This window comes from Piliocolobus tephrosceles, chromosome 2 (genome assembly GCF_002776525.5).
Source record: "Piliocolobus tephrosceles isolate RC106 chromosome 2, ASM277652v3, whole genome shotgun sequence".
Lineage (NCBI taxonomy): Eukaryota > Metazoa > Chordata > Mammalia > Primates > Cercopithecidae > Piliocolobus > Piliocolobus tephrosceles.
Window position 1 is genome coordinate 103,289,953 of NC_045435.1, and position 17,085 is coordinate 103,307,037.

At 45.8% G+C, this 17,085-nt stretch overlaps 1 protein-coding gene across 2 annotated transcripts in view; it reads left to right on the forward strand.

Moving 5' to 3' along the window:
- The window catches only part of KLHL6 (kelch like family member 6), a 70,251-nt gene that overhangs the window by 26,677 nt on the left and 26,489 nt on the right, over positions 1-17,085 (forward strand). For both annotated transcript variants that reach the window (XM_023187611.1, XM_023187612.1), the window contains exon 2: positions 2,498-2,663. In XM_023187611.1, the coding sequence (XP_023043379.1) occupies positions 2,498-2,663 (166 nt within the window). The remainder of the gene's footprint in view (positions 1-2,497; positions 2,664-17,085) is intronic.

Consider the following 17,085-nt stretch of genomic DNA (forward strand, 5'->3'; position numbering starts at 1 on the left):
TGGGAGGAACAAAGCTGCTTCTCTCACGCTTTGCTCAGAATTATCAGCAGCTAAATATCCAATTTCATTGTTTGCAAGTTCCACCTCTTGCAAAACAGCAGAACACAGTTTAGTCCAGTCTTCGCCACTTTATAACAAGGATCACTTTTTCTTCAGTTTCCAATACATGTTCCTCATTTCCACTGGAGACTTCACCAGAATTAAAGAATGATCTTTAATGCCCATATTTCTGCCAACATTCTATTCATGGCAATGTAGACTTTTTCTAGCTTTCAACTCAAAACTCCTCTAACCTCCACCCATTACTCAGTTTCAAAGCTGTTTGCATATTTTTTAGGTATTTGTGACAGCAGCACCCCATTTCTCGTGCCAAAATGCGACTTATCCAGCTTGGGTTGCCATAACAAAACACCATCGACCGGATAGATTAACCAACGTACATTTATTTTCTCACAGTTCTGGATGCTGAAAGTCTGAGATTGGGGTGCTAGCATGGGTGGGCTCTGGTGAAGTCACCTTCCTGGCTTGCAGATGGCCACCTTCTTGCTGAGTTCTCACATGGGGTAGTGTGCACAAGAGAATTCTGGTCTCTCTTCCTCTTCTTATAACATCAATCCTATCCATTTAGGACACCAACCCTATGACCTCTTAATTACCTCCTAAAACCCCTATTTCCAAATAGAGTCACACTGGGGGTTAGAGGTTTTTTCTTTTCTTTTCTTTTGAGACATGGTCTTGCCCTGTTGCCCAAACTGGAGTGCAGTGGCACAATCTCAGCTCACTGCAACCTCTGTCTCCTGGGTTCAAGCGATTAGCCATACCTGGCTAGTTTTTATATTGTTGTAGAGATGGAGTTTCACCACATTGGCCAGGCTGGTCTCGAACTCCTGACCTCAAGTGATGCACCCACCTTGGCCTCCCAAAATGCAGGATTACAGGGATGAGCCCCCATGCCTGGCCCCCACCTACTTTTAATTAATGCATTCCTGCTATATTTTAGGTACCATTTAAGTTTCCAGAACTCCAGAAATTTTTTCAGAGCTTGGTTAGGTTACTTGCATTTTAAAAATAAATAAAATTCCTCACACATTCCCTGGGAAGGACCAACAGTTTAAATGTCAAAGTCCAAGAAGTATGATAAATTCACATATGAACCTGGCATGGGGAAAAAAAAAAATCTCTGTGTCTCTCTTTTTTTTAACTTTTATTTTAAGTTCAGGGGTATATGTAGGTTTGTTATATAAGTAAACTTATGTCATGGGGAGTTGTTGTACAGATTATTTCATCACCCAGGTGTTAAGCCTAGTATTCATTAGTTATTTTTCTTGATTCTCTCCCTCCTCCCACCCTCTACCCTCCAATAGGCCTCAGTGTGTGTTGTTCCCCTCTATGTGTCCATGTGTTCTCATCATTTAGCTCTCACTTATAAGTAAGAACATGAGGTATTTGGTTTTCTGTTCTTGTGTTAGTTTGCTGAGGATAATGGCCCGCAGCTCTGTCCATGTCCCTGTAAAGGACATGATCTCATTCTTTTTTATGGCTGCATAGTATTCCATGGTATATATGTACCACAGTTTCTTTATCCAGTCTACCACTGGTGGGCATTTGGGTTGATTCTATGTCTTTGCTATTGTGTATAGTGCTGCAATGAACATACACGTGCATGTGTCTTTATGGTAGAATGATTTATAGACCTTTGGGTCCTAATCCTTACAATAAACTTAAAAAATAGCTATTAAAATCCCCATTTCAGATGAGAAAACTGGAGGTCATGGAGATTAAATAACATGTCCAACTCCTGGGTTGGTGGAGCTGGTGTTCAAATCCTGGGCCATCCAATGGTATAATAAAACCTACATCCTTTCTATCCTGTTCCCCTGCTGCCAAGGTGGAGGCTAAATATCTGGAAGTCCAGTCTTGGGGAGGGAGCAGGAAAAGCAGACTCCAGAGGTGAGACAGAGTCCTGAAATGAGGGAATTCAAGGCTCCCAGCTGCATCTGGGAACCTGTGGACATTGGGTTCAGCTGCTGGGGTGAGAGGCAGCTACAGGAGCCACTTGCACTTCCGGCAGGTATCTGGGCCTCAGATGGCCAGGCCAGAATGTGGGACCAGGCTCCAGGCCAGACAAGAGCCAGTGTGAGAATCAGAAGCCCTGTTTGGGTGCTGGGGAGAAAGAAAAAATGAAGCTTGGGAATCCCACAATGCCCTCAGATCAATCACCTGCACTTTGAGCGAATAAAAGCCAATAAAACAGATCTGGGGCTGACTTTGGGGATCATGGTTGGGCATGGAGGAGCAGGGCAGTTCAGTTCAGCTCGGTAAGTACTGATGAAATGTCTGATGCGTAGAGGGTGCTGGAGAACAGAGAGCCACCAGCCCAGGACCTGACCTTGGGAAACCCCCTATTCTGTGAGGGCCAATGAGTCTGAAAGGGGATCTCTTTAGGCCTGGAACCAAGGGTCCTGGTACAATTCATATTCACACATTTCTCTTCCAGGGCCATGTTCTGCAATGATTTAAAGGAAAAGTATGAGAAAAGGATCATTATTAAAGGGGTTGATGCTGAGACCATGCACACTCTCCTGGACTACACGTACACCAGCAAGGCGCTGATCACCAAGCAGAACGTCCAGCGGGTCCTGGAGGCTGCTAACCTCTTCCAGGTGTGTGAACAAACTGGCTCAGTGCTCTTCTCTGAAACAGGTGAACGCAGTAGTTCTCCAGAGGCCAGACCTGGTCTAGCTCCCAGGACTGTACCTGCAACATGGACACACACACACACACACAAACACACACACACACACCCCTGGCTGGGCTTGTGCTTACTTGAAAGTTAGAAGATGCTCTTTTGGATAATTTCTGAGAGGTGGTGAGATAGGGCATTGACTCCTCAATAAGATGAAGACAGGGGAGCTTTGTGCCTAGAACCTACGCATGGGTCCTGACTCCAAGAACAATGAGTACAACTTGCAGAAGCTTAATTGGAGCCAGTGGCTCTTCTGTGGTTTGGGGTTACTGATGTCTCCTGGTTTCATCGAGGGTGGTGTTTATGTTTCTGTTTTCTGTTCTCCTTTCAGTTTTGGGTGGCTTTTCAAAAGAGCTATAAAAACTTTTTAAATAGTAAAGACTACAATCTTTTGTAATGTATGTTTCAGATATTTTCCTACTAGTTACTTGACTCATCATTTTAAAATATAGCTTTTTTAATGTACAAAACTTTAAAACTAGTATTTAGTCATAGCTATTGGTCATTTCCTGGAAGACTTTTGTCTTTGGTGTGCATTTTTAGCCTTCCCCTTGCTTGATCATATCCTTATTCAATTTCATTTAGTCTTGTTATGTTTACAACTTTAATATCCTTTTTTTTTTTTTTTTTCCTCCAGACAGAATCTCACTGTGACGCCCAGGCTGGAGTGCAATGGCGCCATCTTGGCCCCCTGCAACCTCCGCCTCCCGGGTTTAAGTGATTCTCCTGCCGTAGCCTCCCGAGTAGCTGGGACCACAGGTGCATGCCATCATGCCCAGATGATTTTTGTATTTTTAATAGAGACGGAGTTTCACCATATTGGCCAGGCTGATCTCAAACTCCTGACCTCAAGTGAGCTGTCTGCCTCGGCCTCCCAAAGTGCTGGGATTACAGGCATGAGCCATCGTGCCCGGCCAACTTTAATATACTTAGAATCACTTGGCATAAAGTATTTTTCTCCATTCCCCCCACCCGCTGCCTCGTTTTTTATTTTCTCTCAAGTGATGAACTTCCATAGAGGTGTTGGTTTTAATGAGAAAAGTGGGAGAGGACAGACGTGGTGCAGAGACAGAGTGAGCTTTATTTGTTGCTGACTTCCCTATTCTGGTAAGCCCTTGCCTCAAAAAATCCCAAATATCTTTTACTTTCTAGGCAAAAATTAGTAAGTTTCTTTCTGAAGTGATTGTACTCAGTTTCCTTATGAGCGTCAATTCTCACGAAAATAAGAGAAGACTGCTGTCGGCTTCCAAATATCTGTTTAACCCATTGATTTCTGTTGACTCTGGGTTACTTGCTATGAAGTCTCAGAGAAAACTGGGGTCATTTTCAGGTTTCAAGGCATCATAAGGGACAGAAGTTTATAGGTTGTTGAAATAACTCTGTGGTTTGTAAAAAGTATTTATTTATTTATTTATTTATTTATGATGGAGTTTCGCTCTTGTTGCCCAGGCTGGAGTCCAATGGCACGATCTCGGCTCACCACAACCTCTACCCCCTGGGTTCAAACAATTCTCCTGCCTCAGCCTCCCGAGTAGCTGGGATTACAGGCATGTGCCACCATGCCCAGCTAATTTTTTTTGTATTTTTAGTAGAGACAGCGTTTCACCATGTTGACCAGGCTGGTCTCGAACTCCCAACATCAGGTGATCTGCCTGACTCGGCCTCCCAAAGTGCTGGGATTACAGGCGTGAGCCACCACACCCGGCAAAAAAATTATTTATTCTTTTGAATGGATAAAACATACTCCCATTCCAAATTCAGAAATCCGGAAGGGAAGCAATGACACTCTGCCTGTTTGCAGTGTCCTGCTGCTCTTCATATTCCATGCCTATAGCAGTCTATCTGTGCATAGCACTCCCACTCAGGCCTCCAGTTTTTCTAACACAACCTAGTCACACTACACATCCCATTTTGCCTCTTACTTGTTTTACTTCACACTGTATTTTGGGATTGCCACAGGTCTGTGCGTGGAAACTACCTTGTTCTTCCCAATGGCAGCATAATATGGTTGGGGTCACATTAGCTGTGACACATGTCCAGTTATTGGTAATGATCTCTTATAAGGCAGAGTGGCAGAGTGGAAAGAACACGGGCAGGCAGACCTGGGTTTAAGCCCTGGGTCAGTCACTTATTTGCTATGTGGCTATGGAGCACTTACTTAAATTTTCTGAGATTCAGATTTTTCATTTGGAAAACTAGGCTGATAAACGTCCCACCTTCCAGGGAGCGTTATTATGAGATTAGATGAGATGATGTTTTTAAGGTACAGCATACTTCCAGGAATGGAATTTTCTTCCCATCAGTTGTGTGGTTTTTACTTTACTTTGGATAGTTTGTGCCTTGGATAAACGGGACTGACATTGAGCTATGAGAACATTTCCTTAAGGCATTCCTAAATATTTGCGCCCCACTGCCCCCTCCGTTACGATTGTAAGAGACCATGTTTAAAAGTGTTTTTGTTTTTTTTTTTCTTTTTGAGAGAGTCTTGTTATGTTGGTCAGGCTGGAGTGCAATGGCACAATCTCAGCTCACTGCAACCTCCCGGGTTCAAGCAATTCTCCTGCCTCAGCCTCCCGAGTAGCTGGGATTACAGGCATGTGTTACCACTCCTGGCTAATTTTTGTATTTTTAGTAGAGACGGGGTTTCACCATGTTGGTCAGGCTGGTCTCGAACTCCTGACCTCGTGATCCGCCCCTCTTGGCCTCCCAAAGTGCTGGGATTACAGGCGTAAGCCACCGTGCCCGACCAAAAGTTTTTTTAATCATGTTCATAAGATACATGATTAGAAAGATGAAACAAATCGGTGCTTTATTTTAATTAACTCAGGGTTATAGGTAGAGAAAAGTGTGCCAGTGATGGCATTTTATCTGGTCCTTTAGAACATCTGCAGAAGCCTGTACTGCCTCTGTGGGACTGAAATGAACAGGAATCAGATTATCTCGGTGCTCCCCACCCCACCCAGTAATAAACGTTTCTTTATTTTCACACCATCGGTGTGACTCAGCTGCTCTCAGTGTCTTCCTGTTACCCACCAATTGCTTCTCTCCCAGAATTTCCTGGTCCATGAAGAGACAATCTGATGACCAAGCCAATCAGCTCTATCGCTGTTGGGAAGAGCTTTTCCTACCAGGCCAGGCAACGTTGTGAGCTTCTGGCCAGTTTACAGCGTAGGTGCCTTGGGTTTACAGACCAATCATCAATGCCACGAAACAAGACAGTTTCTTTTAGGAGGAAATTTTGGGTGTGGCAGGTACTGATTGATCTGCCCACTAGAGGAACTTTGCAGTCATCTGGCCATAATGTATTGGCCAATCATGAGGAGAAACACATTTTCCCCAACTAGCTTTTGGAAAGGTAAAAGTAAGAGAAGCGTCTAAGAGGAAAGGCCCAAGGGACCTGTTCCCACATTAGGTAGGATCTTTGAAATGAATGCCACCCAGCAGGGGCTCTAGAGAAGCCAAGGGCCTCCCTTTCCTTAACTGGACCATCAGGCTTCTGAGTCATAGGTAAGCAAGCCAGCCCCAAACTATGAACCTGGGACAACGACTGTAAGGACTTGGCAAAATTTTTCTGTCTTGAAGGAGAACGATTTCTCAATCAGGGCACTGCCATGTTTGTTTGAGAAGTTTGCCATGTTTGTTACTCTTATTTTTATTATTAAAAACTCATAAGGCTGGGCACAGTGGCTCATGCCTATAATCCCAGCACTTTGTGAGGCCGAGACTGGTGGATCACCTGATGTCAGGAGTTCTGGACCAGCCTGGCCAATATGATGAAACTCCGTCTCTACTAAACATACAAAAAATTAGCCAGGTGTGGTGGCAGGCGCCTGTAATCCCAGCTACTCAGGAGGCTGAGGCAGGAGAATCTCTTGAACCTGGAAGGGGGAGGTTGCAGTGAGCTGAAATCACACCACTGCACTCCAGCCTGGGCAACAGAGTGAAACTCCATTTAAAACAAAACAAAACAAAACACCTCATGACATGTAAACAAATACTACCTGTACTCCAAAAACTTATGAAAAAAACCCACAACTCATGAAAGAGTAAGGGATTGGGAGCTTATCTGCAGGCAGCAAGAAGATGTGAGGTCAGGGAGACCATCCTCACCTTGCATTTGATCTGGGATGGAAGGATCCCTATGGTACATAACAGTTGGTTAGAAGCAGCAACTTACAAGAAGAAAACCAGGCTGAGTCCTGTGGCCAAAGTGAGGAAAAATGGGGGATGCTGGAGTGGGAGCTTGGTCATTTGGCCTGGGCCTAAAAAGAGCCCATGAGGGGCCCCCACAGTACCCTCTGGGGCGGAGACATGGTGGCAGTCAGAGAAGACTTTGGTGAAGGTCCCGGTGTTGCCCAGGCTGGAGTGCAGTGGCACCATCTCGGCTCGCTGCAACCTCTGCCTCCTGGGTTCAAGCGATTCTTCTGCCTCAGCCTCCTGAGTAGCTGGGAGTACAGGCATGTGCCACCACACCCAGCTAATTTTTGCATTTTTATTAGAGACAGGGTTTCACCATGTTGGCCAGGCTCGTCTTGAACTCCTGACCTCAGGTGATCCACCTGGCTTGGCCTCCCAAAATGCTGGGATTACAGACCTGAGCCACCGTGCCCAGCTGGTAGTGACTATTTTGCCTGAACTACATTATTTAAAGTCATGTAGGTCTGACCAGGCACGGTGACTCATGCATGTAATCCCAGCACGTTGGGAGGCGGAAGCGGGCAGATCACCTGAGGTCAGGAGTTCGAGACCAGCCTGACTAACATGGTGAAACTCCTATCTCTGCTAAAAATACAAAAATTAGCCAGGTGTAGTGGCCGGTGCCTGTAGTTCCAGCTACTTGGGAGGCTGAGGCAGGAGAATCGCTTGAACCCAGAAGGCAGAGGTTGCAGTGAGCTGAGCTCGCACCATTGCACTCCAGCCTAGGTGACAGAGTGAGACTCCATCTCAAAAAAAAAAAAAAAAATTAAGGTAGGTCTTTTTACCCGCAATGTATAGATGAGGGGCATAAAATTCAGCAACGTTAAGGAAATGCTCAAGTCTTCACAGCTAATAAGAGGGGAGCCTGGATTTGACTCCTGTGGTCCTGTGTGTAGCTTGTGTGTTCTCCACTACACACGCTCTGTCCATGCCTCAGAGTGACGCCTGAAACAAGCCATCATCCTGAAGGCAGGTAGGGCCTCCAGGAAGGGTGTCCTCAGGCAGGACTGCCCAGTGCAATGTTCTGAGAACCAGCAGTGCTCCGTGAGAGTGTGTGGGGGCAAGACTGGCCCAGCACCCTCTGGGGAACCGTGGACGCTTGGGGCCACCTGTCAGGGAAAGAAAGAGAGATCAGACTGTTACTGTGTCTGTGTAGAAAGAAGACATAAGAAACTCCATTTTATTCTGTACTACAAAAAATTCTTCTGCCTTGAGATGCTATTAATCGGTAACCCTAGCCCCAAACCAGTGCTCGCAGAAACATGTGCTGTGTTGACTCAAGGTTTAATGGATTTAGGGCTGTGCAGGATGTGCTTTGTTAAAAATGTGTTTGCAGGCAGTATGCTTGGTAAAAGTCATCGCCATTCTTCAGTCTCAGGAGTACCCAGGGACAAAATGCACTGCGGAAGTTCACAGGGACCTCTGCTCAAGAAAGCCTGGGTATTGTCCAAGGTTTCTCCCCACTGAGACAGCCTGAGATATGGCCTCGTGGGAAGGGAAAGACCTGACCGTCCCTCAGCCAGACACTCGTAAAGAGTGTGCTGAGGAGGATTAGTGAAAGAGGAAGACCTCTTTGCAGTTGAGATAAGAGGAAGGCATCTGTCTCCTGCTTGTCCCTGGGAATTGAATGTCTCGGTGTAAAACCCAATCATACATTCTAATTACTGAGAAAGGAGAAAACCGCCTTATGGCTGGAGGTGAGATATGCTGGCAACTATACTGCTCTTTACTACACTGAGATGCTTGTGTAAAGTCAAACATAAATCTGGCCTACGTACACATCAAGGCACAGCACCTTTCCTTAAACTTATTTATGACACAGAGACCTTTGCTCACATGTGTTCCTGCTGACCCTCTCCCCACCATTACCCTATAGTCCTGCCACATCCCCCTCACCGAGATAGTAAAGATAGTGATCAATAAATACTAAGGAAACTCAGAGACCAGTGCTGGCACGGGTCCTCTGTATGCTGAGCTCCCGTCACCTGGGCCCACTGTTCTCTCTCTATACTTTGTCTCTGTGTCTTATTTCTTTTCTCAGTCTCTCATCCCACCTAACGAGAAATACTCACAGGTGTGGAGGAGCTGGCCCCCTTCACCACCAAGTGTCCCCAGAATGAGTCTGCTGCTGGCTATTTAACATCTTTTGTCTTTATATTTCTCCGTGTTTGATCTCAATTGTTTATGGTTTTATTTTTAGGTATAACTTGCATTTAGTAAAATGTGCACTTCTTAAAGTGCTTCCAGTTTGATGAATTTTTACATGTGTATTTCACCATTCTACCATCAGTCAGATGAAGACTGACAACAGCCCTGGCATCCCAGAACTCTCCTTAACAGCCTCCCTAGCCAGTCCTTTCCCATGCTAACTACTGCTCTAACATCTCTTGCTGTGGGTTAGGGTTAGTTTTGCCTGCTTTTGAATTTCATATTGTTCTTTTTGAGTCTTAACTAATATAGAGGATCTGAATCTTAGGCTACAAACTCAAGTGTGCCAAAAAGAATGTGATTTAACCTACTATTTTTCTGTTTTCTGGGTTTTTTTTTTTTTTTTTGATACAGGGCCTTGGTGTGTCACCTAGGCTGGAGTGTGGTGGCACAATCATAGCTCACTGCAGCCTTGAACTCCCAGGCTCAAGAGATCTTCCTACTTCAGCCTCCCAAGTAGCTGGGAATATAGCCATGCACCACTATGCCTGGCTTATTATTATTATTATTATTATTTAGAGACAAAATCTCGCTCTGTTGCCCAGGCTGGTCTCAAACTCCTTGCCTCAAACAATCCTCCTGTCTCACTCTCCCAAAGTGCTGGAATTACAGGCATGAGCCACTGTGGTCGTCCAAACCTGTTATTTTTCTATCATTGAACTTAATTTCTATCCTGAGCTCTCATTCTACCAGTGGCAGAAATCATAGTTAATGACACAGGAAAGTTTAATCAATTCAGGATTCGGGTTGCTTACATAGTTTCAGGGGACATTTATACAGTGCCGGGTATTGAAAAAAGAGGCATCTGTCCTGGCCTTACCATGGTCATTTGCATTATTGGTCCATGTGGCACCCACTGGAGCATCTGTGTTCCCATCAGTCTCTCTCTGAGTTTTCATTCCTTTCTCACTGACATCAACAAGTCCCCAGTCCTACCAGATTCTGGTCGTCGGTCCTTGCAGACCACTTAGCATTCTCTCTGTTCTGTTTGCAAAGCCTCTTCAGGTCTGCCAATCCTCTCAGCTACATCTGTGCCCCTCTCAAGACACAAGACACTTTCATTCGCTCTCCTTTACAAATCCAGAGCTATACGGGATGTGGAGCAACAGCCACAGGGCCCCTTTGTCTGGAAACAACACACTCTCATCTCATCTGTTACCACCATACTGGACTGCTGCTTTTCTTTCTTTCTTTCTTTTTTTTTTTTTATTATACTTTATGTTTTAGGGTACATGTGGACAACGTGCAGGTTTGTTACATATGTATACATGTGCCATGTTGGTTTGCTACACCCATTAACTCATCATTTACATGAGATATATCTCCTAATGCTATCCCTTCCCTCTCCCCCCACCCCACAATAGGCCCCAGTGTGTGATGTTCCCCTTCCTGTGTCCAGGTGATCTCATTGTTCAATTCCCACCTATGAGTGAGAACATGCGGTATTTGGTTTTCTGTTCTTGCGATAGTTTGCTGAGAATGATGGTTTCCAGTTGCATCCATGTCCCTGCAGAGGACACGAACTCATCCTTTTTTATGGCTGCATAGTATTCCATGGTGTATATGCTGCTTTTCTGCTTTCAACTCGGCGATCAAGGCATGCATTCTTCTGTTCTCAGATTCACAACCTATAAGGGACTTTTAGCATCCCCCTCACTCTGGAGATTTGGCCTGGGATGGGAAGTGAGGCATCATCTCAGGAACCCACCCCTGCTTCTCACTCTTTTGTTAGACAATCTCTTTTTTTTTTTTTTTTTTTTGACGGAGTCTCGCTCTGTTGCCCAGGCTGGAGGGCAGTGGCCGGATCTCAGCTCACTGCAAGCTCCGCCTCCCGGGTTCACACCATTCTCCTGCCTCAGCCTCCCGAGTAGCTGGGACTACAGGCGCCCGCCACCTCGCCCGGCTAGTTTTTTTTTTTTTTTTTGTAGTTTTTAGTAGAGATGGGGTTTCTCCGTGTTAGCCAGTCTCTTTCTTGTCTCTCTTCCTTGCCTGGGAATCTTTATTGCCTCCGGGGTGGGAAAAGCTGACTCTTGCTTTGTCATCCATTCTTCCGCGTCTCCTGTTTTGGTCTAAACTTGGTGCTCAGACTCTTTAGCCCTCTGGCTTTTGAGGCTGGAAGGGCTAGATTCTTACCACTAACTGGCATTTCTTTCAAAACCACTTCTCTAGTTTAAGTTCTGAAAGTCTATTTAGAAACTCAAAAGCCAAGAATTATCTTCTTTTGCCTGCTCCATCACCCCTTCCCTAAGTAAGCCTGTGTTCCGTTGCTGCCTATAGGTTGTAAAATACAGGAAGTGGGGTGTGGGGTTTTCATTGTAATGAAAATCCATATTGCTACCAGATTCTCACTTTAAGTGCTCCCTACCTACCACAAATTACTAAGCATGTTCTAAGTGCAAGGTGTTTTGTGAGAAGCTGTCAGGAGAAAATAAAGATTAAAAATGTGGAGTACAGGTCACATTTATGTAGCAATTTTGTCCCCTACATATCCCATTTGATGTTGATGATGACTTTGTGGGTGAGCAGGCCAGGTAGAACCCTCACAATGAGCCTGCAAGGTGGGTTTTATGTTCTCAGCACTTTCCAGATGAGAAAACTAGCTGAGAAAGAGAGAGAGAGAGAGAGAGTTCAGCTCATCAAGAGGTGGAGCTATGGGTAGAGTTTTCAAGTAAACCCAGAACTTCCGACTCTATATATCCACTTCCCTCCACTATCCTTGAAAGATTCTCAATGAGCCTTTAGGCCATTGGAGAAAACAAGTAGAATCCAGGCAGAAAGGAGCGGACATTGAATTGGACTTCATAGGATGGGTGCCAGTAGGATCGGGAGAAAAGTATTCCAGGCAGAAAGAACCTGGAAGTAGACTTGTTTCAGCCTTCCCTGTCCACCACCCCATCTATTGCAGCTGCCTGCATTCATGGGGCTGCTTCTCTGCACTTGGCTTCTGCTTCCATTCCTGCTGCTGTGCCCTACACACACATGCGCGTGCACACACACACACACACACCACACCACACCACACCCTGAGCATCAACCATGTCCCAGATGAAATCATTCTACTTCATCTTTATAACAGTGTTTCTCCCTGGTCCTTTCCTTGTCCCTGGGCTGCATCACTGAGCCCCAGCCATGCCACTTGCCCCTTGAATACTTGGGTCACATGTATTGCCTGTTGTGCCCTGCTAGCCTGCTGGGGCCACCACCGTCTTCTCTGGAAACTCAGGGGCTGTTTGCTGCTTGAATCTTGACTAAGCTTGCCACACTGATGGTCTTTTCCCCAGTCCATTTCCACAGTTGCCTCAGTCCTCCCACATCTGCCCCGCCTTAGTGAGCAGGCCTTTTGCAGGTCTTAGTTCCTTCCTTTTCTGCCCACTCCATGAGGCTTCCAGGAACCAGCAGATTTCTCAGCCAAGTCTAGAGCAAGGACTGAAAGGAGGGGCAAAGGGAGCAGAGGATGTCCCCCCTGGGGGGCTGTGAGGCATACTGCCACGGGATTGGAGCTGGAGCATCGCCCGGGAGAGGGGAAGGATGGAAGATTAGAATCAATGGTAATTCACAAATTTTTAGCATGAAGACCCCTTTTAAACACCAATACAGACCTCACTGGAGAGGAGCTTTACTTTTAGTATCTATTGCTGGAAAAGAAAAGTTTTGACAAAAAATTTACAATTGTCTGGGCACAGTGGCTCACACCTATAATCCCGGCACTTTGGGAGGCCAAGGGAGGCAGATCACTTGAAGTTGGGAGTTCAAGACCAGTCTGGTCAACATAGCAAAACGCTGTGTCTACTAAAAATATTATATAAAAATTAGCGGCCGGGCGCGGTGGCTCAAGCATGTAATCCCAGCACTTTGGGAGGCCGAGACGGGCGGATCACGAGGTCAGGAGATCGGGGCCATCCTGGCTAACACAGTGAAACCCCGTCTCTACTAAAAAAAAATACAAAAAAACTAGCTGGGCGAGGTGGTGGGCGCCTGTAGTCCCAGCTACTTAGGAGGCTGAGGCAGGAGAATGGCGTAAACCTGGGAGGTGGAGCTTGCAGTGAGCTGAGATCCGGCCACTGCACTCCAGCCTGGGCAACAGAGCGAGACTCCGTCTCAACAACAACAACAACAAAAAAATTAGCTGGGCATGGTGGTGCGAGCCTGTAATCCCAGCTACTCGGGAGGCTGAGGAACGAGAATCACTTGAACCGGAGAGGTGAAAGTTGCAGTGAGTTGAGATTGCACCATGCACTCCAGCCTGGTTGACAGTGTGAGACTCTGTCTCAAAAAACAACAACAACAAAAATTACAATGAATTCAGAAACACTTTGAAATAAATTTAAAGTTTATTAATCTCATCACACCTTCACACATGCTGACTTGTTGGACCTAAAGGTAAGAATATCAATGTCTTTATAGAATAACTCCAAGGCCATTTGGACACCATGGTCAATGGAATTGCTGATGTGACTAAAATGACTAAAATAGGACTTCAGTGATTCTGAAGTGGATTTGAAGGCACCCCGAGGGAGACGTGGGGTCACATGGGTCCCCTAGGACCTCAGATTTTGAAGACCATCAAGGAGAAGCAGAGGTGGGCAGTGGAGATGAGGAACAGGCAGTGCATTCTCTTGGAGGTAGACACAGGCACTTCTCGTGGGAACTGCAGCCATGTCTCAAGTGGTTTCTTTGATGGTATTTTTAGCCTCCCTGTTTGAGAGTCAGGTGGCTGGCTGCAACCTTTTGCTCACATGTCCCCCCCAAACAGGAAGTTGGCTGTCTTTTGCCATTATCTGTCATCTCTCAGCTCTAACAAATAAGTTCATGTGTCATCAGGACAGGCCGAGGCAGAAAATTTAACCTGAAGTCTTGAATAATCTTGAATGTGAAGAAGCAGAAGCATATTTAAAAGAAACCCATTTCTGGTTCCCATGATTGCCCTGCACATCATCAGTTTCCCAGCCATTGGTTGGGATCACGTGATGCTGCCCTACACCCCCCTCACACCCAAAAGTGTTTATTGAAGTATATTTTGGAGGAACTTAGGCAACTTGGAGATTCCCCACCTGCCGCTGTCCTCATAAAGCCTCTTCAGACTCTCCTTGCATTTTGTTAGCTCAACAATGCAACAAGCTACAAAGGCAGCCCAATGCTGCCTGGAGCATCACCTGTACCGCCTCCTAGCAGTGTGAACTTGCATAGCTCTTTGAATTCTCTATTTGCTCCTCTATGCAAACACTAATTATAACACCTTCCCTTTTTTTTTTACCTGTTAGATACAATACACTTGTTAAAAAATAAAATTTATTTGTTAAGTGAAATAATGACTGGGAACGTGTCTAGCTCAGATCTGGGTGCATAGTAAGTGATAAATATGTCCTTCCTCTGTCGCTCTTTCTCTTCTTTTTCCAGACTTTGTGGCAGATGCTGCTAGGAATAAATATCGAAGTATGACCTAGGAGCTGCTTTGAGATGCTTGTCTCAACTGACCCTGGTACTCTTTGTGCTCCACAAAAGGGGCAAGCGAGGTGCCCAGTGGAGCACAGAGGAGGGAGGGATTCCATGTTGGGGAATAGGAGACGCCATCAAGGAAGAGTAGCTTTTAAGAATGAACTTCATGAATAGGTAGGATTCCTCTACAAATTCTTCTTTTCCTTTTTATTTTATTTTAGTTTTTTAGAGACAGAGTCTTGCTCCGTTACCCAGGCTAGAGTACAGTGGTGTGATCATGGCTCACTACAACCTTGAACTCCCAGGCTCAAGTGATCCTCCCTCCTCAGCTTCCCAAGTAGCTGGGACTACAAGCATGGGACACCATGCCAGGCTAATTTTTACATTTTTTGTAAAGACGAGGTCTCACCATGTTGCTCAGGCTGGTCTTGAAATCCTGGGGTCATTCGATTCTCCTGCCTTGGCCTCCCAAAGTACTATGATTACAGGCTTAAGCCGCTGTGCCCCGCCCTTAAGCCATATTGACCCAGAATTTTAAATGTCCAAAGGTGGGGTTCCAAGCACAGTCTAGTCAGGATTCTGGCTCTCTTTCTCTCTGGTTCTTTTGACTTGGCTCTCCCTCTTGTGTTGGTTTTGCCCTCAGGTGGATGGATACCAGGGAGTAACTCACCTGTCCCCTGCCAACTAAGTTCCCAGAAAAATGCCACATGTGCAAATGTTCACATACTATTGTAGGGGTTCACAGACTTTCTGGATCCATCCATTGATCCCAGATGTAATAACTCTGAATCAAGCAAATAGACCTAGCCGGGTGCTGTGGCTCATGCCCGTAATCCCAGCACTTTGGGAGGCCGAGGCGGGCAGATCACCTGAGGTCAGGAGTTCAAGACCAGAATGGCTAACATGGTGAAACCCCATCTCTATTAAAATACAAAAAAATTAGCCGGGTGTGGTGGCCTGCCCCTGTAGTCCCAGCTGCTTGGGAGGCTGAGGCAGGAGAATCTCTTGAACCCGGGAGGCAGAGGTTGCAATGAGCCGAGATCGTGCCACTGTACTCTAACCTAGGCAACAAGAGTGAGACTCCATCTCAAAATAAATAAATAAATTAAATTAAAAGACAAAGAAAACAGCCCTATGTGGATAGTCATGGCTGTAATACTCATGTCTTCCTCCTTATTGAGGTAAACTTTCAGGGGGATTTCTCTGTTGAAAATGGGGTGAGCTCTCCTGAGTCTTTCCTTAACAAGTTGGGCTCTGGAGTCAGACTTGTCTGGGTGAGGTGCATAGGATCATAACAGATGGTGATGATGGGGAAAGGCAGCTCAGGCCGAGGGATGGCAGGAGCGTGGAAAGGCCCTGCCACACGGAGCCTTCAGGACTACTTGGAGAAGTGAGGAGATGGATACGGTTGTGGCTGCGGTTCTGTCAGGGAGGGTCCTGGTGATGACTGACAGCCAGATTGTGGAAGATTGAAGGGGTGGAAGTAGGACTGTCCTTGGTTTCAGGCAGTGGAGTCCCTGGACTCTGGTCCATAGCATTTATCTCAAATGTCCTTTCACACTCCGTGTTGTATTATTTGGTTAGCGTCTGCTGCCTCCACTGGTCTGTTGGCTTCAATGAACACAGGCACTTTGTCTCTGCTCACCTCTGTACACCCAGCACTAGTTGGGAGCCTCCTACATAATATTAATAGATGCTCACAGCCATAAAAAAGGATGAGTTCATGTCCTTTGCAGGGACATGAATGAAGGTGGAAGCCATCATTCTCAACAAACTAACACAGGAACAGAAAAGCAAACACCGCATGTTCTCACTCATAAGTGGGAGTTGAACAATGAGACACATGGACACAGGAGGGGAACATCACACACCAGGGCCTGTCGGGTGGTGGGGGGCAAGGGGAGAAAGAGTATTAGGACAAATACCTAACATGTGCAGGGCTTAAAACCTAGATGACGGGTTGATGGGTGCAGCAAACCATGGCACACGTATATCTATGTAACAAACCTGCACGTTCTGCACATGTGTCCCAGAACTTAAAGTAAAATAAAAAAAAATACATGCTCAATTCACATTCGATCCATACACAGGTAGCTGGATGGATGAATTGCCAAGTGGAGTGAAGAGAGACAAGTTTAGATCAATGTTTCTTCTAACAAGTGTGAGCTTCAGTACTTGATTTGATTCTCCTCTGCGGTTTCCTTCTTTGCTCATCAACAGCCATTAAGCAGGAACAGGAATTGACATCTTGTTGGCTAGTCCTTCCTGTGTCGGGACAGATCAGGTCATCTGAGCTTCCCAGTGACGTGTGCAAATGACATTTGGCATCTACCAAGCCTCTGTCCCCCACATACGTTATGTGACCTGGAGCAGCTTGAAATAGTATAAAAAACATGCATTTTTGGAATCAGAGATGACTGGTTCAAACTTTGCTTCTATCTTTCATTAACTGTAAGTCTCTGAGGAAATTTCTTCTCTGAATCTGGTTTCCTCAGGGA